The following is a 16,920-nucleotide window of genomic DNA, read 5'->3' as shown; positions in this document are numbered from 1 at the left end:
TAACATGGAGTTCTATTGTAATTGATAAAGCCTTCAAGAGGCCATTTATAAAGCTGCAGTATCTGGTCCTTTTTTGGCTTTGTCTTTCCTGTCAGGGTCACATGTCTCACCAGATCTCAAAACAAGTTATTTTCAGTCAATATTAGAGGAAACAAATCATGGTATTTGCATAATAAAGCTTTTTTTTATTAAAGAGAAAATCTTATTGATGTCAGCTCCAGGGGTTAGAAGTAATGCTTGCCAAAATACAGACTTTGCTTTTCTAATTATGCTTTGCTGTGCTCACAATCAAAATGAATGAATACTTTGGATATAGTAAAAGCAGCAATTACTATGTGAAATTGTATTTTAAGAAAAACGATCTCATTCTTTGGTTTTCTCTACATTATCACCTTCTTCATAGGATGTAATAAGGCAGTGAGTAAAACTGATGATATGAAAGATAGCAGGGCACAAAGTGCCATCAAGAAATTTATTGTATTATTTAGAATGATAGCATGTTTGAACTCTGTATTTGATTTGGGTATGAAGAAATTATTATAATAATTATAGTATTAGGTCCTGCCCTTAAATTTACCATTTGTTTCTGTGAAACAGAATACATTTAGAACAAGCACAAATGTTGGGCTTCTTTATGAGCTGACTTAAAAACATTTAATTATTACATTTGAACTGATTTTGAGGAAGTGAACCGTTTTAGATATTCCCTGGAACCAAGGCAAGATGCAGATAACACAACAGAAACACAGACACTGACTGAATGCATGTTTGGGATATAAACAGGTGAGCACACACCTGGGTTCTCCCACTCTCTCTTTGAACACGCAAGCATACACAAAGCAGACGGACTATATATCTTATCAAGGTGACTTATCAACAGTATAGTTCCCGGGTCAATGGGGGTGAGGTATCTTAGCAAAGGATGAGCCGGTAAAAGACGGAAAGAAAAGAGAAGAAGGAAAGTATCTATACACCTGGGTAAAGGCTGACAAAACAGGCTTTAAGATAATGCTCCAGTGTCAAAGTGCTGGGCGCCAGTTCCTCTTGGTTTCTTTTAAGTGTCTCTATGGTGCATTAAGAATCTGTCAGAGCAGCTTTAGCATTAATCAGCTTGCCCGTAGAAGAAACAATCACACATAATCTCAGGCTCTAAATCCTGCTGACCTTCTCTTCAAATGCATAGATGAACTGCACATCAAACCTCAATCTTTCAAAGACACACATTGAGACAAAGACACAGTGGTGTTGGGTACTTGTTTTTCCCCCTCCCCTGTGGTCCATCTGATTGGTTCAGCCCACAGTGGCACCCATGTCTGTCCACCTCCGACACATTGGCTCAGCGTGTCAACATGACCTTATAAAGGAGAGGAAGGAAAATGAGGGGGAGAATAGAGACAGGAGGATGAAAAAATACCAAACAAAAAAAAAACAAGTGGGAAAAATGAGAATGTTCCATCCATCATCTCAGCAGCATTGAGAGTGTATAAATAGCAAGATGTGTTCGGAGTTATCACTGAGCCAACTCTTCCATCGTGGTACTTCATTTATAAGGACTTGGTGCAGATCAATATGGCAGACATATACACCCCGCACTGTTGACAAGATAATCTCATCATTATGAATTTGGCTTGGGTCGTCAGGAACATGAGCAATTGCAACACTTATCTAAAATGACAAGAGCTGAAAGAAAGATGGGGAGACCTAAAAAGGAGAGCAAAAGCCAAGACGAGCGTTTGGTCTTTAGATTTTTTTTCTTCCTCTTCTTTACTTAACAATGCTCAGAGCGCCAGATAATGAAAAACAGTATTTCAGTACCAAACAGAACAAAGATCAATAAGAAACAGAGCAAACCGGCAATTGATCTGAATGCTAAAGGAGCCAGAAACAGATTTCTCTCAAAGACATAAACCCAGCGAGGGACCAATCGAGTACATCTGCGTAGCACAATGGACGTAGATGAGACTTTTCAAATATATCACTTCCAATAAGCCATTAGTACTCAACATTGACACTGCTACCACTAAGAACAAACACGGTCAACATCTCACAGTAAATCTTGTGTGCCCACCACTTAGTGGGCCTTTTGTTTAGGCAAAAACGTTTGAGAATACCGAACCACTCGGCTGTGTTGCCACAAACACAAAAACAGCCACAGCAAAACACGCTACCTGTCAATTCGCCCTCAGACACACTCACGGCTTCAGACTGGGGTCAGATTTCAAACTGTGCTACAGACATAAGACGGGGGTGGTGTGTGTTTGTGTGGTGGTGGTGGTGGGGGGGGGGGGGGGGGTGTCAGGGTCACTCCCATCAGACTCTGCACAAATTAAAATAGGATTGCACACAAACTGTGAAGGAAATTATAATTTTCCATTTGCAGCCTGACAGTAATGTACTCTAGCAATTGTACGAAAGAGAAGAAGTCATTTGATAACAAACTGCTTGTTTTGACATGTAGTTAGGTGAAATTATAGCAAATGAGATGGTATGCATGATATATGCCTCCAACCAATTAATCACATTACTGATGAAGCTGAAGAAGTGCTGAACTGTAAAAGGCAAGGACAAGGGGAGAGGAAGAGAGAGAGAGAGCGAGAGAGAGAGAGAGAGAGAGAGAGAGAGAGAGACTCGGGCAGAGAGGGGGGTAAATCATCTCCCTTATACTAATGAGATAGAAGGTGAGAACAGATTCACATAACTCATTCTTTGAGCTGCGTGTTGTTTCTACAGCACATGCCTAGGGGCCACGGTGAAAGAAGATGTGGCAGAAATAAAAGCTCTCCCAGGCTGGACTGGTGCCAAGACACAGCCGAGCGAGCTCTACTTTGTTTGACTTTGAGAGTGTTTGATTTACAGCAAGGAGACTCAGCTGCTGGAAGTTCAAAGAATACATCACTGTGCCATGTACACCTGTGTGACCTTTTGTGAGCTGTGCATTTCGCTGCATGTTAATGTGTGGTCACTCCTATCAGTACGCATCTCATGTTTCATTTAACCCTCTGGAGGCAGGCATTGCAGATTTGGAACAGTTAAAACCTACCTACCTGGTTACTTCACATATAGATTTCATGAGCATTTTTTAACTCTGAAGTACCTCTGAAGGACTTAGTTGTTCATCCTTTTATCAAAACTTATTCTGAGCCTGAGAGGGTTAATGCAGCCTGCCTGTTAAAATGTTAAGTCTCCAGGAAGGATCCGAAGCCTTCAGGGGACAGCCAGCCCCAACGGTGAGGACCATTTCTGTCTGAGGAAATCAGAAAGGTCTGTACTTCATAGCACAGTTGGTGGTAGCACAGGTGCAGGTTTCCATGCACACATATGTGCACACTGAAAGACACGTAGACACAAGGCAGCTGCATCATAGAATTCTTCACTGTAAAGGTTAGATTTTGTTCTCTTGTTTTTGCAGCCTCTGTTAATGAAAGGTTGGCTTCCTGTGCCAGACTTGTTTTGTGCACAACGCCAGCAGCACCAAGGTAACATGCAGATCTCTTCTGTCACAAATCTTCTTTTTCCGCCGAGAAATATCACACATTGAAGTGGCTTTATATAAATAATGCATTACATCAGGAAAAAAATGCACAAATCTGTCTTGTGTAGGTGTGCACCTGAACCGTAACAGAAATATGGGCAACTGGTGGTATCAACAAGGTCAGAAAAACAAGACACGCTGTCAGACATGACAACAGCCATAAAAACATGGAAGAAAACGACAGTTGCCAAAAGTATTAGCAGTTGTGCTTTCAGAATACGAAAATAATCATTAAATCGCATAAAGTCTTCCAGCCTGTCTGCAGAGAGCAGACCCATTAAATCAGCAGAGAAGTCTAAAGCACAAAAAGACATGATATTTTCAACTCAGGCGTCAGTGAATCAGACATAAGAGTCCTGATCATCCACTTCTCCTCCATCACAAACACACAATAATGTGAGTGAATGTCGACTAAGACACAGTCTCTCTATCATCCCCATGTCATCTCCAATCGAGTGCTTCCTACCGAGCCAAGAAAATTAGCTAATACGTCCAGTCAATACGGTTATCACGAAGGTCAACTTGTGATCTCATTTCCTGTCTCATTCTCTGCTCTTGCAAAAAAATAAAAATGTCTTTGTTGCCCTACATTGCTAGCCTGGGAGGTCTGTTAAACTAATAAAATTATGCAGCATCGCTAAGTGCTACGTTCATACAGACATCGATGCCTGAATAGATATCTCAAAGGTCACCAATAAGGCCAATCCATGACTGTCTAGAGTCTGAGGCTGGTGAAGTTTGTTTTAAGTCATAAAAGGGGGAAATTGTGAGTGGTGGTGAGTACAGTCTGGAGGCTGTGTATCAATTATTAAGCAGGGTTACTTGGATTTTTGAACACTTGCAATAAATAAAACATTTATTTTCACAGCTGCTTGAAATTTCAAGCAAATATTCTGGGTACTCATAATATCTATATATGTAATAAACTATTAATCATAGATCTGTGAACAACAGCAGTTTTTAGCCCCAGTCTGTTGAATATGTTTTCGCACAAAATACTGGCCAATGAAAATATTAGAAATAAATGAGAAGATTAAAGCTGTTGGTTTTGTGAAATGCAATCAGACCCAATTTCTTTCACTTATCTGTTAATACTTATAATTAGGGATGTCCCGATCAGCATTTTAGGCTACCGACCCAATCTTTTAACTTCAAATCCGATCTGATTTCGGGGTTTTGGTCCGATAGTTTGCCTTTACCACTGAAATTTATAAAGCTGAAATATATTTTTTGCAAGTGACTCGAGTTAACTTTTTAAGATGAATTTCATTAATAAGCATTACCATTGTTGATGGAAATCCCATGAAAACAAAATTGTATAGAAAAAGGTCACAAGGCTATGTGCTGGTGTGCTCAATTGTGCCCTCTATTGTCATAGGATCAGAATCACTCTTTTATTTTTGAGTAAAGACCAGGGTGGCAGGAAAATCTATCATGCTGTCAATAGACCCTGTGCAGGAGAAAATGCTAACTTCCTGTTTTGAGACCGTGTGTAGAGTGGTATACTTCCGGTAGCATTTTGCGGTGAATTGCTACTGTGAAGATGGACTCCAAAGTATGAAAAAGGAAAGATTGCGTTCGGTTACAAAGAACACGGGGTGGGCGTAACAGCAGCTCTTGCTTTGCTACTCTTTTTTTTTCTTTCCTTTTTCTACTGTGTGTGTTTTATCTAATTTTATCTAATTTATCTAAATCTAATGAAGACTGAGGAAACATTTCAGCAGTTAGATTAAGTTGTTAAAATGACAAATGCACATTAGTTTTGCTTTCAGTTTTAATTAATGGACACTAGGGGGTGCTAAAAGCGAGCCAAAACTGCCTAGTATTCCTTTAAGCCACCCTTGCTTGCTTGTGTTCAGATCTATTTAGCCAGGACCCTCAAATGTTTACTGTGACTGACATCTTCCACTTTCCTTCTGATTTGTTAAACATTATAATCTATTAATATACGAGATTACAAAATATGCTTTAGTCGTCAGCTTACGGCTTTAAGACACAGGAATTCAGCCAAATGAAGACAAGTCTCTCTTATTTAGAGCGCAAACAAAACACCAGTGAAGGTAGCAAATGCAAAAACACACTCCACCGAAATGTCTGTGTTCTGTTTAAATAGAGATAAAACAATTTACTGTTATTCCCTGAAGCAACTCTCTGTGGTCTGTCTTCACTTCCTCTCAGTTGCATCTATCATATCAGCTTTTTTTTTTTGGGGGGGGGGGGGGGGGGGGGATTAATAATTTAAGATTTCATCGTGTTGTGTTATGTACAGTAGGGGCAGGTTTATTTGAAGAAAAAGAAAAATACACCCTGAGGCGAGATAATATTTCTTTATGTGCTGGTGAGCTCTATAAACAAATCTGGCCCAGTGACTCAGAAGCTCCAGAAGGAAACCAGTGAACACAAATTACAGCAGGTTTCTTGACCTGTCTCTCATTATTTTGAGTGACTGTTTATGCATCTGCTTGGTGAACATCAAAATTATGTCTGCAGCCAGCTCTAACGCATGCTTGTTTACCCAACCTATTCCATAGGAAGCTCCAGACAAAAGCAGTTATTCAAAGATGAAGGGAAATAAATGAACTGAAGAATGTTTTTTTTATTTTTTATTTATTGGCTCAGTGGTCACTGAAGTGTGGGAGCAATTTCAATACAATATATGCAGGAAAGGTTTGGATTAGACTTTTGGGTGGGTTCCTTAAAAAACAACCAACATGTGCATCTTTGTGCTTATTTGCACGTGTGTGTGTGTGTGTGTGTGTGTGTGTGTGTGTGTGTGTGTGTGTGTGTGTGTGTGTGCGTGAGTGCGCACACACATTTTTCAGAGGAAGGGTGTTTCAAGGTTCGGACAAACGCAAGATTGTCACGCTCATAAAAGAGAGGGGCTCTGTCACAGAGCCTGCCAGCTAAAGGCTTAAATCACATGCCTGGAATACACAATGACATTACACCCACCCACCCACACACACACACACACACACACACACACACACACACTCCCCCAAATTATGCAGCGTAAGACCATCCCTCCAAGCACCCGTTCCCCACATCTGCTCAAGCTAAAATGTTGGCGTACAGATTCTGAACCTAAACAGATCAAAAGAGGGAGAAATCCGCAATATGGTAAACACTCTGCCTAAATGATCACAGCCACCTTTCTGAGCAGCTTCTTCTCCCAACCAATCTTCCGTCTCACTGAAAAAGATTATATTCATCATTCGGCCTTTGAAAATTACAAACCCTTGCTTTTTCCTAAGTTGTTTTCTCTCATTTATACTTGGCTTGTATGGATTCAATGTCACTGTAAATTCTGATTGTCAAAGAAAAATAGGGAAAACAAAATGATTTAAAAGATGTTGTTCTGGGAAATGGCACTGCGTTTTCTGCTTCCATGTTTGGCATGTTTCAGTAAAGCAGAAGAGGCCCCCTTTTGACAAAATGACAAGTGACAATGCCAGATCAGCAGGAGCCCCGTTTCCTTGCCCGCCTCGTGTGATTGTCACCCCACACAAGGCAGAATGCCGCCACCTACAGGCAGCTTTTATAGCCTTTTAGACACCCCATTTTTCACTGAACCACTTGTGCCTTATTAACACAGGCATAACCCCCACAAGGTGGATTCTGTTTCATATGATAAAAGTATACAGCAAACTTATACGCTATTATTGACTAATATAATAATAAAAAAATTAAATAATTGTCCTTGCATTTGGCTGCTGTAAAATGTATACTAAAAATAAAAAGTTTTAACACCATGAAGGTAAGGTTGTGCACAGGCAAGACAAAACATAAGCAGAGCTAATGAACCAACCAGTCATCAATCAAGCTATCTGAGTCAAGTTAGGTACGGCTTCCCCTTTCAAGCAAAAACACTTTGGCTTTTTATGTTTTGTTTTTATCCACAATGCTTTGAATATTGATTCCACACTGAGTAATCCCCTTCAATGCCTTAAGCGGAATAAGACATCATTACATATCACTCATCTCCTCATTCCAACAATTCTCTATTCAGATGAAATAAAGCTCTCCGCTGAGCAGGGTCCTGGCACAGCGGTGACAACGATAAGACCAGTGGAGCTCTGCTGATTTGTTTATATCTTCCCACTCTCCGAGCTAAAGACCAAGCTCAGCCTATCCTCCAGTGCACCACTATAAAACATCGTTAGAGCATCCCAGCTGTACGGAGGACGACTACAACTTGCAGACAGCTGCAGTTGCTGCACAACACACAGTTCAAGACAGCAGCACAAAGGTGCCCTTCCGAAATGGGCAGAGCAAACTGACCAGGAGATATGCTCCCCGACATTATCCATCTATTTATTTATTTTTCCCATTTAGCCTCACTGCTGTGGCAACTGTAGTGACAGATGGGCTGAGAGGCCTTGGGATCGATGGAAGGGGAATTCTGTCTTTGTTTCCTGACATTTTTCCCATACCCACTCTTCTGACTCGGGTTACTTACTGTCCACACGAGTGGAGAGAATGGGAAGGTGCAGAGAGGAGGGAGAAAAGGGATAGGTTTCTGTACAGCTTCTGAAGAAACTTAATGCCTCGGGCCATCTCCCTCAACACAGGTTCCTATTGAATAATACAATAAAGCAGCCTTGCACGCTTGATGCTTTGAGGGGACCCTGTGTAAATAAGACACTATGGTTTGTGTTTCTCTGACTTGGCAGACAAAAAGCAAGAATGCTTATGAAATGTGTGTGGCAGCCTAGCAGAGTCCAATTCATCATCACAAGATTAGCAGAGAAACCGCCTGTGAAATGGACCAGCATTTCTTTCCTCCCTCACAGCCTTTATGGTCTTTGTGCTGACCTCTGCCCTATGCAGCTGGTTCATAATAAAAGGAGGCCAGCGAATAGGAGGGAGAACAACAGGCATTTGCCTCCCTCCCTGATGGGAATCCATCACATCTGATCACAATCATTGTCACAACCACTGCCAGTAAAACTAGTGAGGTACAAATAACAGCAGACAGCTTAACGTAGACACTAATAGGTGAAGTCCATCAGGATGTAAATGGAAAGAGTGCGTGCTTATAGATCTGAACTGGAGCAGATTATTTTTTTCCATGCAGTTTCCTTAGATTAAGTTTGACAGGAGCGATACAAAAACACTCAATTCATTAGAGTAAAAAAAAATAAAATCCCTTAAAATTGGTAGAGGCATCCTTCTAAAGTCTGCCTTAAATACAACAAGAGGTAAACATTGTAAGAGTTAGCATTCCTGTGACTGTCCATTACATGTGGTGTTATACAGCACTGTCTTAAGCAGAGTTTAATCCTTGTCTGCCACGACAGACTTTTAATGGGCTTATGGCCAAAGACAGAGAAGTTATCACGTTAGAGGCTTAAGCACCCTAGTACTCTGCACAAAGACGTATAAAGTAGCCGTGAAAATAAGTGCAATCTCTTAATCTCTAGGAATTTAAACCAGGGGGAAAAACACCCTCAGAAAGAAGTAGACTGGTATGGCATACCAAATGCATAGTATTCTCTGTGTGTAGCAAGTTTAATCTTACAGGTAGCTACTTAATTTACCATGTAGGTGTTTTATACAGCGATTTAAAATGGCATAAAAATGCATATAATTATTGTCATCAAAATGTCTTTTGAGATGTTGTTTCGTTTTAAAATTGTTGCAAAAAATTAAAAAAATCTCTTTCTGTATATTAAAGTTGCAAAATATTTGTGTTGGTGTCACAGGTTCTCTTCTACGAGAACACCAGAATGGCTGTTTAATCCTTCTAATGCTCACCCCTCCCTCACTTGTTTTTTCTCTCAGTGCTCCCGGTCCCTCTGCCACTGCCTGTCCTTGTCATCTTTTCCCTTCATTTTACAAAACAAGAGGCAAATGCTGATGAGGGAAATGGGAGCTTAGTGATGGTGGTGGTGTGAAGAAAGTGGTGTGGAAGAGAAGAATGCTATTTCTCTTACCTGTATGATGGACATGCGGTTAGTAGGGGTGTCTGTAGTGCTGGTGACTGGGCCTGTGAAGCTGGTGTGGCATCCCACGTGGCTTTGGGGAACGCTGAGGTTATTGGCAGTGGGTTTGAGGTACATGACCTCTGACCTTGGTGAGCTGAGTGGCAGGCGTGTCTGATAGTCAAAGTACATGGGAGAGGTGGCAAGTGAAGGGCTGCTTACCACATTCATCACATTCATGGCATCCCGCTCCTCCACCTCGCTCTGCACCAGCATGATGTCGTTCTTGTTGATCTTCTTCTTCTTGCCTTTCCCCAGCTGAGGGTGAGAATACTCTGCAATGCGACAGTTATAAGTACGAATCTCCTTGTTTTCCCGCTTGCACTTGATTGCTATCGTCACCATGGCAGCTAGAAGCATGATAGATATGATGCTTAGAGTTACTATAAGAGGCAGTGACATGTCCCAGTTTTGATTGTCTTTAATGTGTGGCAGTCCATCAGGAGGTCGCCCATTGGAAGCCTTGATGATGATTCTGGCGGCAGCAGTCAGAGTTGGCTTGCCATGGTCCGATACACGAATGATCAGCTCTACGATGGGACTGACATCATCCCAAAATGGGTGGGCTGTTCGAACTTCCCCTGTTATTGGATCTATCTCAAAGAGATGCTCTTCGTTGCCATCTGAGATTTCGTAGGTGAGCCTCCCACTTTCACCATAGTCATTGTCCACAGCTCTGACTGTGGTAACAATATAGCCCACACCAACATTCCGTGGAACGTGAATCTCAGCTGTATCGTTCAGGAGAAGTGGCAAAACAATGACAGGGATGTTGTCATTGACATCCAGAACACTGATACGCACTGTAGCATTGCTCTCTAGGTGTGGGGATCCTGCATCCTTAGCAAGAACTTTAAAGTCAAAATACTTAATTTGCTCATAGTTAAAAGATCTGACAGCATAGATGGCTCCGTTTGCTGCATTTACGTTAACATAAGTGTTCACATCACCCCCACTTACATTAGAGTTAATAATGCTGTAATAAACTGTGCCATTCTGGCCCAGGTCCGGGTCGTGTGCCAGAACTGAACCAAGGTACTCCCCAGGGATGTTGTTTTCAGGAATCTGAAGTAGGTAGACTGACTTAGTGAAGCGGGGAACATTGTCATTCTCATCAAGAATCTTGACAGTGAAAGATTTTGTGGAGTTCAGAGGAGGAATGCCATTGTCTTTGGCTACAATGGTGACGTTAAACTCGTCCTGCACCTCCCTATCCAGGGGCCTGTCTGTCACTACAGTGTAAAAGTTATCATAGTTTTCCTCAAGTTTAAAAGGGACATTGCCCAGCACTCTGCATTGAAGCTGTCCATTCCTGCCTGAGTCCTTGTCTGTGACACGAACCAGAGCAATGACAGTGCCTGGGGGTGCTGCTTCACTGATGGCTCCCTGTCTCACAGACACGAAGCCTACAGATGGCCAGTTATCATTCCTGTCGAGCACTTTGACGGTGACTTTACAATGGCCTGGGATGGGATTGGGACCCAGATCTTTTGCCTGAACGTCAATCTCAATAACTGGACTCTCTTCATAGTCAATTTCACCCTGAATCTTTATGACGCCTGTTCTTGAATCTATAGAGAAAAGCTCACGGATTCTCTCTGGAGCATAACCACTGAAAGAGTAGACCACTTGGCCATTGTTTCCCTCATCAGGATCTGTTGCATTCAAATCAATCAGAACTTTTCCAGGAGGCGAATTTTCAGGAATTTCCACAACATATGAGGGCTGATCAAACACTGGGCTGTTGTCATTGGAATCAATAACTTTTACATTTATTTGCATGGTGCCTGATCTAGGATACTCTCCACCATCTGTGGCAGACAAAATAAGAGTGTGATGGCTTCTTTCTTCTCGGTCCAGCGGTCGTTGAATAACTAATTCTGGGAATTTGGTCCCGTCCCCTCGGGATTTTACCTCTAAAGAAAAGAGATTGTAGTCATCGCGTGTTATTTGATAGGTTTTCAGGCCATTTTCTCCTGCATCAGGGTCATGTGCACTCGTCAGAGGAAAGCGTGTCCCTGGGACAGCATTTTCCGAAATGTCAATATCGATCTGATCTGAAGGGAATGCAGGTGAGTTATCATTGATGTCCTGAATATCTATTTTTATCATACATATCTCCTTGTCATTTGCAAACACCTCCATGGAAAGCTGGCACTTGGGGTTTCTCTTACACAATGTTTCTCTGTCAATGCGCTGCTTTGTGTACAGGAGTCCGCTTTGGGGGTCCACATCAATAAGATGCGGGGCCGAGTTCTCCAGCACCCTGAAGTTGGCTTTTTTACCCTGCCCTCCCTGCCCAGTCTGTTCGAGTCCAAGCCTGGCATCTTTGGCAATGTTCCCAATCACCGTCCCCGGACCTTGCTCCTCTGGGACAGAGTAATTCAAGTTTTTCAATGTCAGGGCTTGAGCCCACAAGAGGAGGAAAAAGAAAACAGAAAGATGCATCTCCGCTCAGTAACAGCTGCTTAAATCTGCGCAGAGGCTTTTCTTTTTACGACCTGTTGATATTCCGTTTGGATTTAGTATTCCTAATATTACAGATAAAATAAAGAGTCCTGGTCATCATGTGATGTCTTGACATTTGTAGATTGTCTTTGATGCGTTGCTTTCCTCCTCTCCAAGAAATCGGTGGAACTGAACGCCTAATTTATATTCAGCTGAGCACCCAGACTCATCTGAACAAAAAATCGAGATCCAGTTTCCAAACAGAACAGTCTTTGCAAGTGTTCACTCATAACACCTAAAAAGGAAAAAAGAGAGAGAGAGAGGGGGGGGGGGGGGGTGGTGGTGGTTACAAACGTTAAAATGAATCAATTAGCAAATCGAGCAAAAAACAGAAGGAGCTAATCAAGCTACCCCGCCAGAAAGAAATCAGATCTACTGCCAAGCCCAAAATGAAACGAGGCTCATGTGTAATTCATTTGCACAATTATGAGGAAAGCTTGTCAATTAGTTAACCTTGGAAAGACACTCGGCAGCTCAGATACACGGGCAAACAGCAGCCCTGGGGGAGATTTTATAGCCTATATGTTAGAAATCCAACACTCTGGGCGCAGTTTTAATTTGCCTCTGATCGACGCACTGGCTGACCCTACACAGAGACCCTAGCCCGTGCACATGTCGAGGATGCTGACCGAAACTGTAACAGGGCAACTTTAATAACGTGGTTTAACACCACAGGCGTAAAACTGAGCGTGCCCTGGCTATTGTGGCGGCTATTTGAATGAAATGAGCCTTTCACACGCATTAACAAATCCGCATTAATCCCGATGTTTAAAACGAGTCTTATAAAAACTCAGAAATGAGCTGCCAACGTCTCGGCACAGCCGTGTAATTCCCTCCGTCTACGCTCTCTCTCTCTCTTTCTCTCTGGGAAGCTGTTGCATCCGCATGCGTAAAGGAGCGCCACTGCTCTGGAAATGAGCAACAGACAAGAGCTTCAGGTGGAAAATCCACCTATAGCAGAGGGGACATGGGGATAATAACAAAAAAAAAACGCATCCTTACCTGGAGATAAACTGCTCCTTTAGTTGAAAATAATAAGATTAAAAAGAGCCATTTCCAGCGGGGGTTGGAGTTTTATTTCCTAACCACTTCAGCATAGGTACCACCCGGATCCCGATTCGCACCAGGAGAAAAGCCACAAGCCTCCGACGCACACGCGCTCTACAGTGCAGCGCGCTGAGAATAAGAGGGGGGAGAAGAAAAAAAAGTGCTCCAAAGTATGACTGTAATGTCAATGAGCTGAAGTCCTCTCCGCTGTCTGATTAAGATGCAGCGGCTCGTCTTCTGCCTGCAGTGAGTCACCGTTCTCCAGGATGGAAAACTGTTAGAAATGCTGTGTGAAGAGGGAGAAAATCCAAATGTGTGAGGAGGTAAATCCAAAGTGGTCACTTTGAAGGATATTCAGTGTTTTCTTCCTTCGGCCGAGACAGGACAGAGTTCTGGTTTCCGTAGTGGCATTTTGTCCTTGTCCATCGTCCCCCAGCCAAATCAAAGTCCCGACAGCTGCCGTGAAGGTGGTCAGCAACAATGCAGCATTCTGACTCAAATGTCCCTCCTGCTGTCAGGTGAAAAAAATAATTAAAAAAATTAAGAATGTTATTGAACAACACACGCAGAGTCGGTGCTTGCTATTTTCAGCACGTAGGACAGCCCTGAGCTCTCGGAGCGCTTCCTCTCACTGACTGGACTCCGGACACCGCATGGTGCATTAAACATTGTCGCTTCTCCGGTGGCAGCCAATGAGTTTGAAGAGGTGGGAAGAGGAGGAGGGATTCAAAAGCCGCTGTGGGTGCAGACTACAAATGATTGGTGGGTCTGAGTTCACCGGTGGCGGAGCTGGCTTTTTTCAAAAATCACACTTCATTGTTGCGCAGGGCTACAATAAAAGGAAACGGTGCGTTGAGCACGGTCACCAACGGATGTGCTGAGGCCAAAACACGAGTGGTTTGAATTTTCAAATAGACTTAAAAGAAAACAACTGATCTTCCACTCCTATTATGGAGTCTATTTACTGGCCAAGTCTAATTACACAGTTTTGCCCAATGAAGCAACAGAAAACAGTTTTGTACATACTTATGAATGTGGTTACTAGTAATGAATAGTTAGTAAATATTAACAGCGTAGAAATCTAATTTTATTTTGGATTGTTGATACAAAAACGAATTATCTGTAGTATTCGTGATGTTTTTTATTGTAAATAAGTAAAACTACACAAAAAATTAAAGATTACACAAACATCTTAATGTTGATGAGCGGCTGGAAGACAAATGATGAGTCTGTCAGGTGGAAATTCTTTGTTTAATGAGTCAATTGGTGGAAATGCTTAAATAATTCAGATTGCATGTACAAGATTAAGTGACATCAACACATCAATGATAATATATTTTTAAAAAACATAAAACATTTTTCCCCTCCATAGGCTATCTGATGGGGCGGAGTCCCAGTGCTGCTATAAGACACACATACTTAGCTGTGTTGCTCATTTCACAAAATAAATGTTTTAATAAGTCACCCTTTATTGTTAAAGAGCAAGTCACCCCCAAACCAACTATTTTTTTCAGATAAACTATATAAATGCGTGTCTAATCGTGCTGCAGACACGTGTAGTCAGTAGTTTTGCACTTTAGTGCATTTTAGTTAAAATTTAAATTTTCTGCCTGAAACTGTCAGTGTTGTGCCGTTGTCAGGTAAAAACTCTTCACTGCATTTGAATTTAAATCTGCCACCGCTATTGGCTAAGAGGTATACTATGATGTAAACTGGTACATTATGATGTCACAATGTTGTGAGTGTGTGTATTTGTTAGTGGCTCCACCCTCTCGGTCTGCTAGGCAACAGCATTTGTTGCATTTTTGAAATATGAAGTGGGAGTGAGGTACGCTTCTTGTAAGGGGTGACTTTCTCTTTAAGGTGAATAGTCAGGCTCTCAGTCACCCATTATCTGAACCGCTTAGTTTTCAGTAGGGTTGAGGGGAGCAGGTGCCTATCTCCAGCATTTATCAGGCGAGAGGTGGAAGACACCCTGGACAGGTTTCCAGAAAAAAAAACTGCCACACATGCATTAACACCTAGGCACAACTTGGAGTCACCATGACCTAGCCTGCAGGTTTTTGGACTGTGGGGAAAAGCCAGAGGAGAACACCCCTGCATGCACAAGGAGAACATACAAACTCTGCACAAGGTCCCAGTCAGGATTCTACCACCTGAGCTATCAGGTGATCAGAAGTAGCTCAGGAGGTGGAGCAGGCTGTCCAGTAATCGAAAGGTTGCAGGATCTATTCCAGCTCCCGGCAGAGAATGCTGCTGTGGTGTTGTTGGGCGAGACACTCAACCCACATATACTGCTGGTGGTGGTTGGAGGGACTCATGGTGCGAGTGCTTGGCTGCCTCGCCTCTGTCAGTGCACCCCAGGGCAGCTGTGGCTATATTGTAGCTCATCAATACCTTGTGTGAAGGTATTTACAATGTAAAGCATCTTGGGGGGTAGGCCTCTAGAAGGCACTATATCAAATGCAAGGCATTTACTGTTCAAACCTGAAACCTTCTGGCTACAGGGCAACCACCATGCAGCCAGACTAATCAGACTTTATTATAAAATAGAAAAACACCAAATGGTTTGATTAAAGGAGAGAAATGACTATCCATAATAAACTTTTCAACTACTTTTATACTGTACTTAAAGGTGTTGCATCATGCTATTTTACACCTTCCAAAGAAGAAGAAGAAAAGATCTTTTCTATAGCGCCTCTCAAGATGAAAATCATGAGGCGCTTCACAAAAACCAAAAATGTAAACTATAAAAAATAATTTGGAAAATGATTAAAAATATATTTAAAATGAGCAAAAATAGACCATTGTGATTAAAAAATGTAAAGAAAAAGAGAGAGTGAATAGGAAGGAGGGAAATCAGTGGATCCTGAGGAAGGTGGAATAGGTGGGGAGAGAAGAACAGTGATGAAGCGAAGAAGGTCATACAAAAGCCAGCTAGAACAGGTGAGTTTTCAGCTGCTTTTTAAAGGAGACCACTGAGTCCACTGATCTCAGGCTCAAGGGGAGAGAGTTCTAGAGTCTGGTGGCCACAGCAGCAAATGATCTGTCACCTTTGGTCTTTAGCCTGGTGTGCTGCACTACCAGCGCACCAGGCACCAAAGAAACAGTAGGCACAATATATGATAAAATATTATCATTGGCACTATTGAGATGTCATTTTTTTTTTTCCAAAGTATCAGCTTTTTTGTCACACAGCCTTCTCGGAAACGCTGAAATCTCTGAGAATGTGGGTGGGACAAAAGACACGCTAAGAAGCCCGTAGTGTCCCCGTTAAGTTGATAAACCAAGGCTGTCACGGTCTGTGGTGAGCTCCCTGCACATAACCAGCTTTTCTGAACATTGTTTGCAGGTGGGCGTGTCTGAGAGTCTCCAGCTGCAGCTAATCCTGTCATCACGGTCCAGGGGATTTAAGGAGCAGTGTGACTCTTCACTTCGCCGGATGATTGCTCAATTTGGGTAGCTCTAGCCTCTGACCAGTTTTTTGATCCTGTGTTCCTGCTGGTTACCAGAATAATTCGCTAGATTTCTTCAACCTGAAAAGACCCTGACTTCTCTTCCCTGCTCTACTCCAGGTTTCACTCCACACTCCACCATCTCAACACCAGCTCGGATCCCTGCACTTCATGTCACGCTGTCTCCTCCCCTGGCCGCCCGCTCTCAGCCGCTCACCTGCACTCACCAAGCCTCTACTCCTACCTCCTCTCCGATCCAAGAGCTCCTCCTCCTTCTGGACCCCTCCTGCTCACCCGGACCTGACCAATCCCTCCGGAAGTTCTCACCACTACTACAATCAGTAAGCTCCACTCCCAATATCATTCTCCATCATTCCCTCCATATATTCACTCT

At 42.5% G+C, this 16,920-nt stretch overlaps 1 protein-coding gene across 2 annotated transcripts in view; it reads right to left on the bottom strand.

Annotated features, from left to right (window-relative positions):
• Nucleotides 1–13,883, bottom strand: part of pcdh17 (protocadherin 17) — an 87,393-nt gene extending 73,510 nt beyond the window's left edge. Inside the window, exons 1-2 of one of the 2 annotated variants that reach the window (XM_070554827.1) lie at nt 13,027–13,883; nt 9,679–12,259 (exon numbers count right to left, since the gene is read on the bottom strand). In XM_070554827.1, coding sequence (XP_070410928.1) covers nt 9,679–11,964 — 2,286 coding nt within the window. In that variant the 5' untranslated portion in view covers nt 11,965–12,259; nt 13,027–13,883. Of the gene's footprint in view, nt 1–9,468; nt 12,260–13,026 lie in introns of both variants that reach the window. The other variant, XM_015953410.3, reaches the window with a different exon arrangement.
• Between the last annotated feature and the right edge of the window lie 3,037 nt (nt 13,884–16,920).

The sequence above is a fragment of the Nothobranchius furzeri genome, chromosome 9 (assembly GCF_043380555.1).
Source record: "Nothobranchius furzeri strain GRZ-AD chromosome 9, NfurGRZ-RIMD1, whole genome shotgun sequence".
Taxonomy (NCBI): domain Eukaryota; kingdom Metazoa; phylum Chordata; class Actinopteri; order Cyprinodontiformes; family Nothobranchiidae; genus Nothobranchius; species Nothobranchius furzeri.
This window is presented reverse-complemented; position numbering and strand designations above follow the sequence as displayed.